Raw genomic sequence first — 18,709 nt, 5'->3', positions numbered from 1 at the left:
CTGCCGCCCGCCCCGATCCCCTCCATGGCTCCCGCGCCGCCCCGCTGAGCCGGAGCCGCCCGCCGGGAGCCGCGGCTGAGCGCGGGAGGGAGGGGGCGGGAGGGGGGTGGGAGGCGGGGGCGCGGGGGGTGCGACACGCGCGGGGAGCGGCGGCGGCCGCGGCAGGAGGCGGAGGAGGAGCGGCAGGAGCGGGGAGTCCCGGCGCGGCCGCGGGAGCCCCGGGCGGGCGGGCGGCGCTGGGAGCGGCCGGGATTTACCGTGGTGGCGGTGGGCGCTGAGCGGCGGGGGAGCCGGGCGTCCCCGGGGCCGCCGCCTCTCGGGCTGAGCCCCCCCGCCCGGACCATGGCCGACGACGACGTGCTGTTCGAGGACGTGTATGAGCTCTGCGAGGTGATCGGCAAGTGAGTGCGGCGGGGAGCGGGCAGGGCAGGGCAGGGCTGGGCTGGGCTGGGCTGGGCTGGGCGGGGGGAGCGCTGCCCCGCGCCCCCCGCCCGCACCGGGCACGGGGATGCTCCGCCTGGGACCCACCTGAGTCGCCGCCGGCGGGTCCGTGCGGGGTGCGGGTCCCCCCCGTGGCCGGTGCCCGCCGTCCTCGTCACACGGGAGGCGGAAGGGGGAGAAGTGAAGAAGTGACCCCATGTTTCCTCAGCCACCATGATTAACCACCTCGCCATCGCTCAGCCTGGCTGCAGCAAGCGGCAACCACTTCCCACCCCTTTTCTTCTCCTCCCCCCCGATATCCCATTCCTGGCACACCCATCAAGGATTGCCTCTTGGGGAAGGGAGAGGGAAGATAGCTCTCCGTAGATCCACCTATTCGCTGGGTGTCTGCATATTTGTGCGCCAGGTGTTGGGTTTTCCTCTTCTTTGCTGCATAATAACCGGCTCGGTAGTGGCGCTCGGGTAGTGCTCGGTTCTCGTCCAGATCCATCACTCTGGCTCGTGTGGAAATGGAGATGTACAAGGCAGGAGGAGTGCTTGGCCTTTTGAGTCTTATTATGCAACTGCTGTTAAACCGATGCTCGAGGCTTTTATGAAACCTGGGAGTTGAGGCAGCGGCTGGCGTTCCCCAGCTGCTGTTTCGGGTTACCGCTGTTGGATGAAAATGACAATCCGAGTCACCAAGAATATGCAGAGACTCCCCCAAATCAGATGGTGATAAAGAATTAAACATGAACTCCATTCTCCCCTGCCCCCATATTTCCGTGACTGCTCAGTTTTGAAATCCGTTCTTTATTTCTTCATCGTCTTTCATGTATTTTCTGTAGTTGTATCTGTGTTGCAAAAAGGACGGGAAAGATACAGTGATACTGAGACTGCCTAATTTCCGTGTGTCTGATTCCAAAGCTGGGATTGCTCCGCAAGCCTTAATAGTGACACTGTTCAGTGTGCCTGGAGTTTTCTTCTTCATGACAATGGATTTTATGAGAATAATTGAGCGTGTTTTGGTTATAAACAAAGAATGTTTCCTGCATGTATTCTCTTGCCCGCTCTCCACCCTGATGCTTTTCAGTATACATGGAGTGCTGTCTGCTTTCAAAGCCAGGGCTAAAAATATTCCAGAATTAATCTTTTCTCAGGATTATACTGAAACGCTGGTCTTGGACATAGCAGGTGGCTTTGTTGTCAGCAGAAGTTTCAGCACTCAGTTGTGTCGTTTCACAAGACACCACCACCTTGCTCCTAACACAACTTTTAAAAATATTAAGCTCCAAGGGCCTTGTTTGCCATCATAAATGGTACATGATTGCTTTAACTTGATGACGTTGAGGAGCTCCTGTAGGAGCAGAACTCTTGTTGTTAAAGGTGTTTTGAATACAATTTTTGGCACGCTCCTTTCACAAGTGGTTTTATACTAACCACTGCAGTTCACACTGGGATTTATTCCTGCCCAGTTGCCATTAGCAGGAAGGTGCAGTGCTCATGCATGACTGCACACCCTTTCAGAGCATGGATGATCGATTCACAGGGGGCCAGATGTTTGCACATCTCCACTGACTTTTTCTTCTGTGGCTGGAGAATTTCGAAGGGAGAGCTCTAAACCGGTGGATTAGGTGTTAGAAGTTCCACACGAGATTTAGGTAGTGTAGAGAGTGTTGTGATGTAACTAGATCTAACAGATAAATATTGAATCACAGCAGCAGGGTGATGCCAAGAACACTGTAGCAAAAACAGGGTGTATCACTGAAAATAGCAGCAGTGGTGGTGTGAAGGGCTGATAGCTGGTTGTGATTACTCAGGTTTTCCCACACAGATGTCAAGTCCATCCTCTTAATAAAACCCAAACATTTAAAATATAAATACACAACTTTCATGTACAATTTATGAGTGGTATTCCTGTTTATTTGCAATGCTACGCAGGCAAATTCCAGGGGACCAGAGGTGCAGCATCTTTATTTAGCTTGCAGATTCTGGGTACCACCTTGCCTGTCCATAAGAAACTTCAGGAAAGCTGCTGTAGATCTGCTTTGAATTGCTACATATGCATCTGACCAAACATCTTTCAGTGAAACATACACTAAATCTCTGCCTGTCCCCAGGATTTGTTATTGATTGATGCAGTGATTTAGTTCTTGCAGCTAGCACATGTGGCTCTGATTTGCATTTCGGACACATGAAATACTAAAATGTGTAATTTATCTTTCCTAAATAGGTAGTTACCACTGTCACTTAAGGTAGTAAAAGGTATTTTCATAAAGGATGTGGGAAAGAGGTCTTTGCCTGTAAAATTTCTGAGTGTTTAGTCAAAGTTCTCATACAATTTACCAGAGAAATCAAGAGATACTTTCTTGGCTGACAGTAGACAGTCCAATTTGTTGAGGCATATTCTGATCTTTAGGATAAGCTTTAAACACTTTTAAATACAATAAACTGATAAGACTGACTTTGAGTAAATGCAGCAATAATAGCTTTTGGTGAGGAACAATTACAGGGTAGTAGTATATGAATGAATTGATGGGAATGACAATGATAAACTGTTTATTGTGTGACATTTAGTGTGTTTAAGTTCTGCAAGCATGCATTTTTCATTTTTAAGGGGTGTGGGTGGAAAGAAAGGCCAGGAGGGATAGAGAGAAATTCTAGTTCATGTTTTCATTAGAAAAAAAATGTTGAGGAAATCTTATTTTGCATATATTTCCAGTATACCTTTCCATTGCTGAAAGCTATATGAAAATACAAATTGGAATAACAATCCAAATTTCTCATTTAATTTTTTAAAGTGGCATTTATGACACTAACATTAGTCATGTATTTTTACTTAACCAGACGTGTTATGTTTGAGGTTACCATCTCTTCTACTTGGCTGACACAAACATTCTTCAGAAAGAAAGAAATTGGGGATTTCTTTATTAGTCTTCATAAATGTGTTAACATATCTCAGGATAAGTGATAGTGATGAAAAACACAAGTGTGCCTTTTTTTTTCCTAACTTGCTTCCAGGTGACTTTGAAGAGATTCTCCCTGTGTATTGGTTGAGAAGTTCACAGTCTAAAATCTTTAAGACTGTTCCTATGTGGATCAGACCATGTGTTTGATTGACAGCTCACAGATAGTAGTGCTAAGTGTACTTGTTTATTTTTTTATTAGAATTTTCATTCAAAAGGCTTTGAGTAGTTTATAAAATGTAGTAGGTGTAAAATTGAAACTTCTTGGCTACTCATCCAAGGTGCAGACTGTTCTATCAGAGAAGCTCCACATACACGTAGCAGGAGTTTTCTTCATGCCAGAGAGAGAATGCCTGTCTTCAGTAGGTGTTGGATCTAGAAGAGTGAGGCAAGGTTTTTATGATAGAGCCTTGTTCTGCAAGCACTTTATTTGAAATTATCTGGTTTTACGTTTCTGTACCTCTTAAGATCCATATCAGTTTATGTTAGCATTAGAGGAGAACCATAAAGAGCGTCTGACCTTTCTAACAGTAGGACTTACTTAAAATTTCTCCAGATGTTTAAGTTGTAAATACAATGGGATAAAGATGATAGTCATTTATTTGTGTTTGAAGGGGCTTTGGTCACAATTGAAGTCATTAATCCTGGGGTGCATTAGGAAGAGCACGGCTGGCAGCTGGAGGGAGGGAATCCTGCCCCTCTGCTGAGCCCTGGGAGGATCACCTGGAGTGCTGTGTCCAGCTCTGGGCTCCTCAGGACAGGACAGACATGGAGCTCCTGGAGTGGGTCCAGTGGAGGGTGATGAAGATGATGGAGGGGCTGGAGCATCTCACTGAGGACAGGCTGAGGGAGCTGGGCCTGTCCAGCCTCAAGAAGAGAGGGGCTCTCATCCCTGTCTGTCAATGTCTGCAGGGAGGCTCAGAGCATGGACCAGGCTCTGCTCCCTGGTTCCAGCAATGGGACAGGAACTGATGGCCAGAAGTTCCACCTGAACATGAGGAAGAATTCCTTCAATGTGCAGTGACCAAGCACTGGAACTGGTTGTCCAGAGAAGGCACAGAGTCTCCCTCACTTGAGATATTCCACACACATCTGGACACAGTCCTGTGCCGTGTGCTGTGGGATGACCCTGCTTGAGCAGGGAGATGGGACCAGATGACCCACGGTGGTCCCTTCCAGCCTGACCCGTTGTGTGATATTAATAGTCACTTAAACTGTACATCTTTGTAATTTTTTTCTTCTGTGTGTGGGCTGTATGTGCCATCACTGTGTGTGTAGTAGTGCAGTTGTTGGCATTTCCAGTACCCAAGGATACCATGAATGTTTGGTGCTAATGCTGTCAGAGCTTCCAGGACATTCTCTGCAATCTTGGTTGAGGCTAATCCTCTCCTGCACTGCACGTGTGAGGATTTTAGTTTGTTTTCATCCCTCTTTCATCTGTGATGGGATGAATCTCTCTGCTTGGGCTCTTCCATCTAGTAAAGAGTAGTTAAAGGGCAAGAGCCAGCAGGCATTGCCCCCTTCTCCTTCCAGACTGATAACACAGCTGGAAAACCACAGATGAGAGCTGAGGATGCAAAGTCGTGGGATGGGGTTTATTTGTTTGGTTGGTTTTTTTCAATAAAATTTGAAGGCTTCTAGCCCACTGAAGTCAGACAAGGGGTGGTGGTTGTAATTCCATCCTAAGCTCTTACTTGGAGTTGGAGGTGCTTTAGATTTATGCCTCAGTCTGGGAGTGTTCAGGAAAAGGATGACAGAGCTCCTGGATTCCTTGTCCAGGAAATACTGAAAACTTTTAATAATTGTAATTATTGAGATAACAAAACTATGTAGAGGTATTTTGATGGTTTCAGTGGTATTGGTTTTCATTATTGCCTCCATTTTCACTCACAGGAATTAGAATGCTGTTACCTCTCAAACATACTTTTAGTCTAGTACACTGTTGAGACTTTGCATTTCCTGGAAAACCAATGCAAATAACTGATGGGTGTAATTAATGACAAATCAAATGGAAATGTGAAACAACTGTAGTATGTACTCACTGTTTGTAAAGGGGGGGAAGGGAACTTTTTTGGGATATTGCAACTGATTTGTCTAGTTCAGCTTTTGAGTTTTTTAATGCTGTTTGAAACTCTCTGTTAATAAAACATTCTTGGCTGTTGTCACTGTTACAGTACATAAGAGTAACAGATTATAATAAATATTTGATTTAAGCATGAGGTCATAACGTGCATTTCTTCAGGAAAATAGTGGTTGATTATTTGTAGTGTGTAATTGCTAGGGTATAACCTTAGGTTAGTTATTCTGCTATGGATTTTAGCTGTAGCAGTGATCCATTTCTACTTAAGACTCTCTGCCTACTTAAGAGAAGCAGCTGAACACAGAATAGAATGAACAAACCTGGTTGCAGAGTACATTTCAACCACTACTCCCTATTTGTACAGCTTTTTCTAATATTGATACCCAGCAGCACTCTTGTGTACCTCCCTCTTGAGGAAGAATTCCTTCATGGGAAGGGTTGCTAAGCATTGGGATGAGCTGCCTGGGGGTGGAGGAGTCACCATCCCTGGAGCTGTTCATGAGCTGACTGGATGTGGCACTCAGTGCCATCCATGGTTGAGTTGACGGGGCGGTGATCGGTCGGAGGTTGGAATTGATGATCTTGGGGTTTTTTTCCCCAACATAAATGATTCAGTGATTCTTATGATGTGAACAAGACAGCTGTAGTGATTGGGAAGTTGAGGATTGCTTAAGAGGGGAGTTTGGAGGAACTTGATCTGGGAAAATACAAGCTGAGAAAGATTGTGCAGGGGCTTTGCAAATATGGTTATGTGTTTAAACACCTGAGAGGAGGAAGCCTTGAAAATGAGCAAATCTGAGCAGACTAATCCTGTGTAATTTCAGCCTGGAAGTTTGAAGACTTTAGACCGATTCACTACTGAGATTCTGGATCAGATATCTGTGAGAAGTTTTGGGATGAAAAAAGTGACCTTGACTTGAAGTTTTGATAAGTTAGGAGTTTGATCATTTTGTTGAAATAGGATGAAGCTTCAGAAAAATGGAGGCCAGGCTTCAGAACCCAAGTGATTTTTGATTCAATCTTCTGAATTTCAATTCAAACATAGTACTTAAGATAAAATGCTCTAGGATAAAGAAATATTAGGGAAAGAAGAGAGACACATTTTATGTCAACAGCCACTCACCTACTTAGCCCTCTCTCTGATACACTGTGCTTTTTTATAATCTTTTATACAGATGTCACTACTATGAAAGGTAATCAAGCATTATTAACCTCAGTATGATGTTTCCAAAGATCACTTCTCAGAAACTTGTAGTCATATTAAATGTGTCATCTAAAGAAGGATGACTCCAGAAACGAGTGGTTGTTATAAGTAGGTATTTCATGCTGAATTGTGGAGTTGATAAAAATAACTCATGAATGAAGGGAGTACTTTTTTTTTAATATGCAGCATGACTATCAGCATGGCCAGAACTAGCATCCCTACCTGTTAAAAAAATTAAACTTACTTCTTGAGATAGTGTATCAGCTATTCCCACCAAAAGAACCCCAAGAAACTTTTATTTTTCTTTGCCTACATCAGATAAGTGTGTAAGAGGAAACCTTGGTTAGAGATCTAAAGCATGGGAAGAGAGTGCCTTGAGTTCAGCATGGCTGTAAACTGAACTGTGCTTTGTGTGCCAGGTTAGTGCCTTCTCTTCATAAACTTGTGCTGCAGTCAGAATGGGTTGCAGTGCTCCTTGGGAGGTGTGTGTTGGTGCAAGGAATGCTGCCCTTGTTGGAAACAGCAGTGCACAGCAAAACTGTGGCATTTCAGTTACCTTTGTGTTACTGGGTATTGAAGCTCCCTTTTACCAGTATCTTTTTTTGGAGGTGAAAACAGTGAAATAAGGTTTGAATAATTTTTGGAGATTGACCATAAAAGACCTTTACATTGTAATAAGGGTTTATTTTTTCACTTCAGTTTGTATCTCTTTCCAGAGATATTACTAAAACCTTTTACAGGATAAATTTAGGACTAAAAGGACTGAGGACTATTGCCTAATGTATTCTCACAGGGCAGAATTGAATGTACCTTGGTTAACAAGTGCCTTGCTCTTTTATTTTCATCACTTTTTTCTAGAATAGGATAAGAAGGGGTAGCCAGCAAGTTAGTCCATATGTTCTGTCTTTTGTTGCAGTGGGGCTGTGCTTTCCTTCCAGGCTTAGGATTTGTCAGAATTCTTGTGTTGTCAATATTTTGCCAATTTCTGTATTGACTTAACTTTTTCAGGAGTCAGCAGTTAGAGCATGTTTTCAGCACCTGAAAACATTAATAGCTGATGCATAGTTCTTACAAACTCACAAAGTTCATTGTCTGTTTAAGAAGTTCTGAATATTTGCCTTCCACCAGGGATTCTTAGTAGCATTTGGTTGAATAGACTTTTACTTGGCTCCTTCACCTGTTTCTTTGACTACCCAATGGGAGGTCACTGCTTGCAGCTACTCTGATTTCAGTTTTAACTAACACCTCCATTTTCTTTTCTGGATTATGTAGACATAAGCAGTTATTCCCAGCATTTAATATTGAGTAAATTTCCTAGGATATGTGAACTAAGAAAGTTGTACAAAACTTTCCTCTGAACAAAGTTTTTAGAAGTAAAAGCTGGGGTGTACAGGCATTTACAGTGGTTCCAAATGTGTTCTGTTCAGTTGTTTGGAAGCACTTAAAGTCAAGTTGCAAAACTAGTTTTATCTTATCAAAGTGTCAGTTCTGCTGCAGCTGAGATTAAGAAACCCTTAGAATTTCAATGTGTGCCTTGCCTAGGAACACATTATTCTAGGGTAAGTTGTGACTTCATATAAATTCAGTTACCAGAGTTTGGAAGGCAGTTGACTTTGCAAGTTGAATTTTTGATCTAAAGATCACTGGGAGTAAGGAAGGAAGTCTTAACTGTAGAGAGGTTGAGGCTTCTCAGGTACAGTCTGTAAGATATTCAGAACTTCATGAAATCTTTTTGTAGGTGTCTTGTTTTGTGGGTCTGTGAAGTAGACATAACACCACCAAAAGCAAAAGAAAAATAAAAAACCCAGAAAAATCTAAAGAACTTCTCCTAAAAGAAAGTTCAGCTTGTCCTGACCATCTCAGAACTTAGGCATGTTCCTCTGCCTCCTTTTTCCTTCCACTTTCATTCTGGGGAGAGGGTCTGTGAGTGAAACCTTTGGCTGTGTCCTTGATGTTCCAGCTTAGAGAAGGCAGCCAAAGGAGTGTGTGTTACTGCTTTACTTCCACACTGCTCCAGGGAATCCTGATCATCCACATGGACTTGTCAGCTGCCCACTTTCTCCTTTTTATTCTGGCTCCAGATGTTGGTCCTGATACTGAGCAGAGGGGAACAGTTCTGAACTGTGGGAAAGCACTCATTTACACTCAGTGAGAGGGATCAATACACCTGTAAATGGAAGGGGTAGTGAAGAAGCACGTGAGGTAATCTTATCTCCCTTCTTGAAACCACTCCTCCACCCCCCTCCTCCTGGTTAGGAGAAGATGATAGAGGAGGTGGGAGTGAGGGTGGCCTGTGAAGATGACAAACAATTTTGGGAATTATGCATTAAGTGATATGATCTTTTCTACATCAATAGTGATCCGAGCTAGTAATTTTTCCTAGAAAAGAGCTTTGTGGAGCTCTTTATGTTTGCCAGGGTTGAACTTGCATGCAGCAGCAGCAGATAGGTTGTGTTTGGATGGGTTTAGAGAGAGACCTGTCTGCTCAGCAATGGTCTGGCTGCATGCAGAGCAGGAACCAGGGTGGGGATTGAGGTGAAATCCTGCACCTCTGTGATCCTGCAGCCTCAGCAAGTGTATCATAGTTCAGGAAGGAGAGCTGTGACAAGGTGTAGCTGTGCTGGAGGCTGTGTAACCATGGCAGTGGTACCCTTTCTCCTCTTTGTGCCCTGTGTGGGCAGTGGGTGAGGGCATCCTGGTGCCAGGAGCTGAATTAAGTTTGCTGCTGCTGGAAGAAGGAGGCATTGCTCTCAGAGACCTTGCTCTCGTTATGTGCCCCGAGTGATCCACCCTTCCTTCCCCCGTGCACACTCCCATATTCACCTGCTCTGTATGAGCCACGTGCACCACAGAAATGATTTTTTTTCTGCTGTTTTCACTGGCTTGACCAGACCTAGAGTGCAGTCAGGGCTTGCTCAAGGTAGAAGCCTCAGGGATGGAGAGAGATAAAGTGTGCAGGCACCTCTCCCCTCTTCTCACCTTTGGCAACAGTGAATTACTATGACCATGTCGTAAAATGCTTTGTTAGGGTTTTTTTTAAAGTATGTTTGGCTTTTTTGTATAATCAGGAAGTTAGCTTCCAAACCCTCTTCTGCAATAATCCAGACAATGGTAAGGAAAGGACAAGAAAAAATGGAAACAGATTCCTTTTTTTGAGAGGAAAGGAAATATTCCAAATTAACGTGCAATTATAAACACACGCACACAAAAAAAGAGTTGTTTTTATGGTCTTAATTTGTTTTTTCCTTCCTCCTATACACATATTCTTGTTCCCTGTAATTAAAACCAAGCACTAACTTTACATCAGGACCTCATTTCATTCAGGATTTTAATTGGTGACACAGCCAATTAAAATTAGGAAGGCAACTGACTCTGGGATTTTTATTTGTTGAATATTTGAATTAATTGTTTGAAGTATATTAGCTTATGACATGGTTAGATGTTCTTCAAATGTTCATGTGCCTTGTTGGGTCCTTCAGAACATAAAATGTTCACAGTTGAATGTACTCTGAACAGCAGGCGTGCTTTGATGTTTGTGGGTAGTTCTAATCTTTGTAGAAACCAAATCTGTTACTTCTGGTTCTGGTGTGATTGTGTGCAAAAGCTCTGATAACGTATTTAGGAATGTTGAAGAAATTCAAAACCAAAGTTTTCCCAAGCCACCTATTTTCAGATTTTGTTTTGCTCTAAACGCAAATGTAAAATGTATTGTATTGATCAAGAACTTGTTTCAGTTAAAATATCTGCCTACCTGTCCATTTGTTTTTTAGGGTTTTTTATCTGGGTTTTTGTTTCCGGTCTTTTTAGGAAAAGTTCTGTGTTAGTGCATCTGGATCAAGTTTAGATTGAAAAGTACCAACTTCCATTTACAGAAAACACTGTTTTCCTTTCTACAGCCCCCCAAACTAGAAGTAACCTCTTTCTTAGTGTGTTTCTGCAAGTATCTTAATTTCAGACCTTCAGCATTACAGTCATGACAGGAACAAAAGGGGCTTTCAAAACTGAAGGTCAGACAAAACTGTATTGCTCAGTTAGAGCTATTAGATTAAGATTATTTTTCTTACTTTTTCCTTTCTGGAAGAAGCAGTTATCTGTTGGCCGAGTTTCTCAGATGTTCAGCCCTTAAGGTTCAATTATCTTTAAAAGCATAAAGTAAACAGGGTGCTTAAAATATCAGAAGTTCTTTCCCTAATCTTAGATCTCAAGTGTGTCAATTTTTTTTTTATCAGCTGCAGGCACTTGTAATTGTAAAGTATTCAAAACTTCATAGCTGCCATTGAGATACACTTTGAGGATACTTCCTCAGCTCTTGCAGATGCATCTTCTTGCTTGGATTCTTGGTTTGAAGTTTTCAAAAGTTTGAGTTGTCTGTTTGCTGTGTTGATAAGAGGTGTTTTCAAATAGATTGCTGACTGTAGAGTTGTTTTGTGTTGTGTGTTTGAAATACTTAAAATTTGCACAGAACAGGGACTGGGAAGTGGATTTTTGCTTTGTGAAGATGATCATCATGGATGCTTCATTTCCCTTCTTAGCGGGTCTGGTGCTTTTTAAATGATTCCATACAACATCAGCTGGGAGTTTTGATTCTTGTATCCTCTAGCCTGGTGAGTGCTTTCACAGGCACTGTGTGCTAGGGAAGGATTTTAATTTGAGTGTCCTGATGTTGGGAGGATTGCTCCAAGCACTGATGATGCGGTGGCATGGACTGACAAGTTCTGAGAACATGTCCCAGGAGCAGTGAGGCAAAGTCCACAGCAGAACTGTTGGTTTGAGTAATCCTCCATGCTGGTGAGCTAGAATGTCTCTTGAGATGCTGCTTTTCAATATGCAGCATCCTTTAGGTGTTGTGTTAAACTGCAAACTCAGAAGTATAATCTGAAATTATTCTCATGGATGCAGTTAAGCAGAAAGGGGTGAAACTTCTGTGATTCTTTCCCTGAATGTTCATTGTATTTCACAATGGGACTTAGCTTCTCATATTGCTAATGTATTTTTTAAAAAATTAAAGTGTTCCAGAAAACTAATTTGGGAAACTCTCTTCTCAAAACTCAGGCTATATCCAGCTTCTTAGTATTTGTTAAAGTTGCAAAGACAAGGAAGAGTGTAAGAATAATACCTTCTTGAAATGTGGTTTCAGATAAATGGCTGGAACATTCAGAAATCAGCAGTGACTTGTGAAAATATTGCTGCATGTTAGAATTTAAACATGTGTATTTTGCTGAAAGCTGCTTTGAAATTCTTTTTCTCATATGTGCTAAAAATTGATCTGTGATGTTTTTGCATTTAAAAATAGAGACTTGCAGTGGTTTGGAGCTGTTCTTACTGATAGGTTTCCCTTTTTTTGTCACTGTTTGAAAAAGGAAAAAAGAAAAAGCAACTTGAAATGTTTACCATTTGGATAAAGCTGTAATAATTACTCAGAACTTTCCTTTGCATTTAACTTTTCCCCTTACACTCAGATGCTAGCTTGAGACTTTGCTGCCATCTCTAGTTTCTTGATGAAATTTATCTTGAGCTGCTATTTGGTCCTGCATTTTCATCTGTATTCTTAAAAAGACAGATTTTGGCTGGATTTCATGACTGCTGTTAGAAGAATTTGTTTTGTAAAGCTTGTATCAGTGAGGAAAATAGCTGTCCCCTGTGGTTTTTTCCCCTGAGAATACATTAGGGAGTTTTTCTAAGGAGAAATATCTTGTATTCTTAATATCTTGTATTCTTCTTGGTTTCACCTTCAGATACAGCTTTAGTTAATAAGCCAACTTCCAGCATTTTTTGCTCTCATTTTGTCTGTTAAATTTTGTAAGTCTCCTGTTACTGTATTTACTGTGATCAAGACAGTAAATTCTGTTGGTTGGTTATTGAATATAGAACAGTTTTGGGTTTTGCTGGTCTCTTCAGTACCAGCATTTTACTTCCAGTTTGAGTGTCAATATAGCTGAATGGTTTTTAAATGTTTCTTTGCCAGTTTTCATCTTTTAGCATTCTTTTGTAATGTGACACTCCTCGGTAGCTCTGCCAAAGCTTCATTCTGGATTTTTTTCCCCTGTTTTGCCTCATATTTCTTTTCCTATCAATGACAACTTTTCCTAACAACTTGTATACAAAGTTTCACATGGTGCATCCTGGCTTGGACTGGGATCTCCTTCAGTTTTCTTCAGTCTACAGGGCTCCCAGCAGGCTGTAGGATGGCTGTCAGTCAGAATTTTGCTCCCATGGAAACTGGCTTGCTGCAAAATCAAACTGCAGTTTGAGTGTCTGAAACGTCAGCTAACAAAAGGTTTCTCAGAGTTACAAGAACCTTTGAAAAAGTGTCATCATTTTACAGTTTTATCTTTGAATCTCCACCAGCTGAGACTGTAGTGTTGAGACCTGTGTTTGTTTTCTGTAGAGGGAGTGGTACAGGGTAACCTGTTCTGTTACTGTCTCAAAGTCCTGATGACAGTTCAGGTATTCAATGGGACTTTTGGTTTGGTTTGGTTTTTTGTTGTTGTTTTTGTTTGTTTGCTTGTTTTTTGTTTTGGTGGGTTTTTTTGGTTTTTTTGTTTTTTGGGGTTTTTTTGTTGTTGATTGGTTGGTTGGTTGGTTGGGTTGGGTTTTTTCCCCTGTAAAAGCTGTAGAGGAAAGTGCTTTTTTTTCCACAGGTTGAAATTTGCCTCTGCAGCATGGAAAAAATAAAGTTGTGTGGCTTCAGTGCTTCTGCCTAGAATTAAAGGAAGAGAGGTGGTTCTCTGCAGTGGAATTGTGTTCCTGTGAGCATGTGTGGAAGAAGGAAGTTTATCTGATCTCTTCTCACCAAGGGGAAATAAGATCTTGGCCTACTTGTCTTAGCAACCATTCTTCTCTACCCAGTCAGTTTCTGGGAAAATAAGAGTTTTTCAGCAACAATGCTTATAAAACAATGTTTTATGCCTAAAAAGGATAAACCTATTATAAGGTTTTAAGAGTGGAACCTGCTCCACTCTTTCCCGCGTACTCTAATTAGCAGAAACTGCTTTTTGTATTTTTCACATTTTCTACTTTCTCTAATCTCTGTGATTTTGCATTAAAAAGTGCTGCTTTTTTTTTTTTTTCCTTGCTGCTTTCTTTAGGCTGATGCTGTCTTACAGGATAACTCCTGAAATCTCAGGAAAACTTATATACCTACTGCCCAAGTTAAAGGACTTCCAGAAATACAAAATTCCAAGTGAAAGGAGAAAGTTGTATCTCTCCAAAGTCTTGTCTCGTGCAGGAGTTCATGTTTTGTGAAAAATGTTACACCAGTAAACTCATTGGAAGAGTTGTGTGATCCTGCCCTGTTAGTATGTCAGAGCTGATATCAGCACTGTATGTTGATATCACTGTATGTTTTTAAATTTATCCACATGTAAATGGGCCGGTAAAATGCTTCAATTTTTTTGCCCATTCTCCTTCACTTCTAGCAAACACAATTATTACCTTCTATCCTAGCAGTTTAAGTGCTCTTTGGAAGCTTTATAAAGCTTCAGAAAATATTCTGTTCTTTAATGATGTGCAAAAATCTTTAATCAGCATTCCTTCGAGCAGCTCAAATGCACAGAGGTGTGCCAAGTCCAAAATCACATTTGACTGAGTGCTAATTAAGTAATTTCACTTGTTTCCAGTTAAGACCCTGCAAAACATGCAAACCCCCTATTTTTTGTCTGCTTTAATGGATGGGAGCTGAGTTGTTATAGGCAGAATCAGGAGCACATTGTTGATCCTGCCATACTACTACATGCCAGGAGTGAGAAAGAGGACAGTGTGGATCTGATGTGAAAGTATTCTCTATTTTTGGGGTTTTGTTTTGTTCTCCTAGTCCAGATGTTTTCACTGTCCTCTCTAGTCCTGTTTCTCAGTAGAGCATGTTTTATGTTACTCCTCCTTTTTAACAGGTAGGTTGGGAAGGGCTGTTGTTCAGTATTAGTGAGCTAGTAATCAACAAGGTAAATATGGTTTGGAATGATCCAAAAATTCTCAGTGTGTTTATGAATGTTTGGTGCTATTCAGAGTGGACTGAAAAAAAGGTTGTGTTCAGCTGCTCAGTTTTATGTTGAAGGTGAGTTGCTAATTAAAATTGATTAGCATCTGCTCTTTTACCAATTGAAATGGTTTCCTGACTTAAGTTCTTGAGAAAATGTGTCTAGTAGTAGAGATTCTAACTCTAGTCAGATAGGTCTCATAGAACAGTTTTAAATTGTAGTCCATGTTAGTTTATGTAAACAGTTGGTAATGTTTATGCAGTGTATGAAAATCCTACAGCTTTCTATAGGCAATTCTGTAAAATGGGAATTATGTCCTTGTGAGGAAGTTGAGAGCAAGTAGAAAATATTCACAATATTAATAGCACAGCTCAAGTTTACCTTTGTCTTGTCCAGAAAGGAGTTTCTGTGCAAGTGTTCATTTTCAAAGTGCTTTATGTAGTAAAATGTATACAATGAAGTTCTTAAAAAACCCAAAAAAATCTTATCAAGCAGTGTTCCTTGAGATGTGTCCCCCCACCCCTTTTTCTCATTTTTGTTCATGCTCTTGCTCTTTTGGGTGGCTAAACTAGACTGATGAAAAAAATGTCTTTCTCCCCCCACCCCTTCATAGGTTTCCCACTCAGTCATTCTCTTCAGGGACTTTGGCCAGTTTTCCAGGTACAGTGCAATTACTCTTAAAACTTTAATCTTCATCTGGATAGGAATTGGGGAGCAATGGAAACCATGAAAACAGTTAAGCCAGGAAACCAGTTTATCAGAAAGAAGATTACATGTCTGTATCTTTGGAAGGAAAGCACAGATTATATATTTTTTTTTTTAATCTCCCAGACAAATATTTTGTGCTTCTCAGTGGATTGATTACATGTGGTTATCATGTGCTGGAAAACATTTGTGGGAGAAGGGGCCTTTCAGTGATGCTGCCTTAGTGGTACTTGGAATCTAGTTTGTCACAGAGGGCTATCACATAGATAACACAATTATCTATTCCTTGAGGGTCACATGTAGAAATTCATTTGTTGAGAACCAGACTAGCACCTTTCTTGAATGATACAAAGGGAAAAAAAATCATGTGGAGGAGGATCAGGAGGTCATTAGCAGTTTTGAATATACTTATTTTTTTAAAGTGCTTTTAGTTTGGCATAGTATTCCTCCAGCTTGTATTTGAAGTCACATTTGGACTAAACCCTTGAGAATAAAGCAGTTGTTTTAAAGTTTTGTTTAGGCAGATACCTGCAGATAGGTGAAGACTGTAAAGATGGAATTTTCTAGCCATATGAAGGCAGTCCTTTCTCCTTAAGAGATGAAATGAGCAAACAGTTGGAAATAATCCATTTTGTAAGTAAGGCTCAACCCAAGTGCTGCTACCCTGGACGTACAATTGAACTATGACATCTCTGAACTATCTAAAATTATTTCTAGATACCTTATAGCACTCTCTTCATGGATTGTTTTCATTCTGCTTTTGGCTATAGGAGTTGGTGTTGAGCAAGATTTCCATTATAAATTGGGGGGTGGGAATCACCCTCTTGATATTTGGAGAGAACAGATCTGAGGTATACAGAAGACTATTTATTTTGCATTCCAAGTCTGCACCCAGAGGGAAGGGAAAAAGCAAGATCTGAGTCTCAAGAGGTGTGTGCAGTATTGCTTTAGTCTTTCCAGTTGAACTTTAACTTAAAAATGGGGAAGGGGGCTTTGATTATTCACTCTGTGGTATGTGTTTGCATTGAGAATCAGGAATGGGATCTCCATTAGTAGGGGTAGTTGAGATGGCAGCTCTTGACCTACTCAGCTGCTTCTCACTTGAGTGTGGAGAGAAAAAGGAGGTAACTGTGACCATCATTCTTCCTGGTTTTGTCACTGGGTCTTCAGGTGGGGGTAAATCAGACTTAGTTTTTTGCAAGGTAGGATAGAATTGAAATGAATGCTTTAACAAACTGGTGAAAGAAAACCTTGCTGAGCTGCTGTAAGTCCTTATTTTAATTAGTACATTCAATTCTGAAATATGGCCTAAGCTTACCCAAGAGAGTTTTATAATAAGCTGATAAATGTCTGTGGGGGCAAAAGGAGGTTTGTTCATTTGCTTGTTTTTAAAGCACATGCATAGCATAATTTTCAGTATATTGGGGGAGAAAACCAGAGTTTTATACAAACTGCTTGGCCATAAATCCTTCCTTTCAGCATTCAGCCGTACTCCAGCTGGGAAGGTTCATGTGGTACAGCCTTGAAACTTTTTTCTACTTGTTGTTGTTGTACTGAAGCTGCATCTGTGCCGAAGGCTGTGGCAGATTTATCATCTCCTGCCGTGTCTATTGAAGTCTTTCACCCCAGTCCCAGTGTGTATTTCAGTTGTCTTTTGCCACTTTCTCATTGCAAAGACTGAGCCTTGTCTGCACCCAAATTTGAGGCATTTACTGTAGCATCTGCAAGCCTCTTTTCTTCTGCCTTCTACTGTTGTTGTTATTATTGTTGTTATTAATATTGTTATTATTGCTATAGAGGTAGCTGGATGTTTATGTCTTGTGAGAATTTGTTTTAATTCCATTTCTGGGACTTCCCCACTCCTTGACTCGTCTTCAGGTCTCAACAATGACTGAATACTGTCAGATACCTTACATCAGAAATTGTAATATATACTCAGAGAAAACTACCTGCTGAAATATTTTCATGCTGCTCTGTCCAAGCTAAAGATGTCATTTTTTGCTTTTTTTGGACCTATCACTCATACTGAGCTGCCAATTTTTATCTTAATTAGTATTTTGCCATTGCTGCTTTAAGATGAATAAAACGATTATGTTTTTCCAAATATCCCCAGTGCAGATGTTTTTGGAACATATTCACATCTCTTATGGGTTATTACACATAAAAGCAAATTAAAAGTTTGAGCTTTTTTATTGTGACAAGCTGAAGGGATACTTATCTGTGGTTTAATGGCATTGAGTTAGTCATTTGGCTTTTTGTCCTGGTAGCAGTAAAGAGGCATTTTCTAGGGATGAAGTTCTACATCAAAAAAAAAAAAGCTTTATATTTCTACAATGTCATTTCATTCTTTTTTCCCCTCAGAATTAGCTTTAGTCATATAATGTGCCTGCTAAAGTCATTAGTGAGTTCCAGCCACTGCTTTTGTCAAAGAATCTACATCTGTGTATTAAATGGAATTGATTCAGGGCTGTGTTTAGACCAAAGGTTTTGCCCAAATTCTACTTGGAGAAGCCTGGCAGAGCCTTGGCTGTAGGCTGTGATTCAGTTTGTAGGTGTTCTGGTGTCTTTATTTACTTTTTTTTAAAGCTTTCTATGTACCTTAATTTCATATTGTGTTGAAAAGAATTGATAGTTACATTCTGGAGCAGTCAGTCAGGTGTGGAGCTCTACAATCCTGCTGTTCTAGCTGGGTGATTCTGTACCCAAAAATACACAATTCCACTGGTAGTGGGGAATTTAGGTTGTATTCTTGCCTGTGAAGGAAACTGCAGTTTACAGGTTGGAGCTTCTAATTCTGTTTATTCATCTTGTTCCATGCTGCTCTAAGGAAGAGCACCTCAGTCCATTAAAGTGTGATGTGCTCCTTCTGGCTGTTTGTGTACAGTTCCTCTCATGAATGCTGGGTTTTGGTTTGGTGTTTTGTGGTTTGGGATTTTTATCTGCTTTGAAGAGTCAGTTTGGTTTATTAATTTTTCCAGGTGAACTGTCGTCTGTGCAATAATAACTGGTTTAGGTTGTATAAAAAGATATAAGTTGTGTCATAACAAAAGTAGTAGAGGTAAAAACTGAAGAATGTCATTGAGAGTCGTAAAGAGAGCTTTACCAAATCCAGAAAAAATGGTAGGAAAAGGAAGAAGGAGAATAGACGCCAATATTTTACGAAAACTGACCTAGAATTCTGTGAAATTGATTATAGTTGCATTTTAGATCCAACATACAAAACTTCTGTAAGGAGGATAAATACAAAGAAATGAAGGCTGGAGAAAAGCAGAAGCAACAATGTTTCAGAGCGTAAAGGTGTAAAAACTCCTCTGTTTTCTCACTAAGAATTACTATATTATAATGTTTTATGGAAAAG

General features: G+C 40.9%; 1 protein-coding gene across 7 annotated transcripts in view; it reads left to right on the top strand.

Moving 5' to 3' along the window:
* Positions 1 to 221: 221 nt before the first annotated feature.
* The window catches only part of CASK (calcium/calmodulin dependent serine protein kinase), a 188,578-nt gene continuing 170,090 nt past the window's right edge, over positions 222 to 18,709 (top strand). For 5 of the 7 annotated variants that reach the window (XM_066545497.1, XM_066545498.1, XM_066545494.1 and 2 more), the window contains exon 1: positions 222 to 401. In XM_066545497.1, coding sequence (XP_066401594.1) covers positions 343 to 401 — 59 coding nt within the window. In that variant the 5' untranslated portion in view covers positions 222 to 342. The remainder of the gene's footprint in view (positions 402 to 18,709) is intronic. The other 2 variants (XM_066545493.1, XM_066545492.1) reach the window with 1 other exon arrangement.

This window comes from Molothrus aeneus, chromosome 2, assembly GCF_037042795.1.
Source record: "Molothrus aeneus isolate 106 chromosome 2, BPBGC_Maene_1.0, whole genome shotgun sequence".
Lineage (NCBI taxonomy): Eukaryota > Metazoa > Chordata > Aves > Passeriformes > Icteridae > Molothrus > Molothrus aeneus.
Note: the sequence above shows the minus strand (reverse complement) of the source record. Positions and strands in the feature narration are given on the sequence as shown.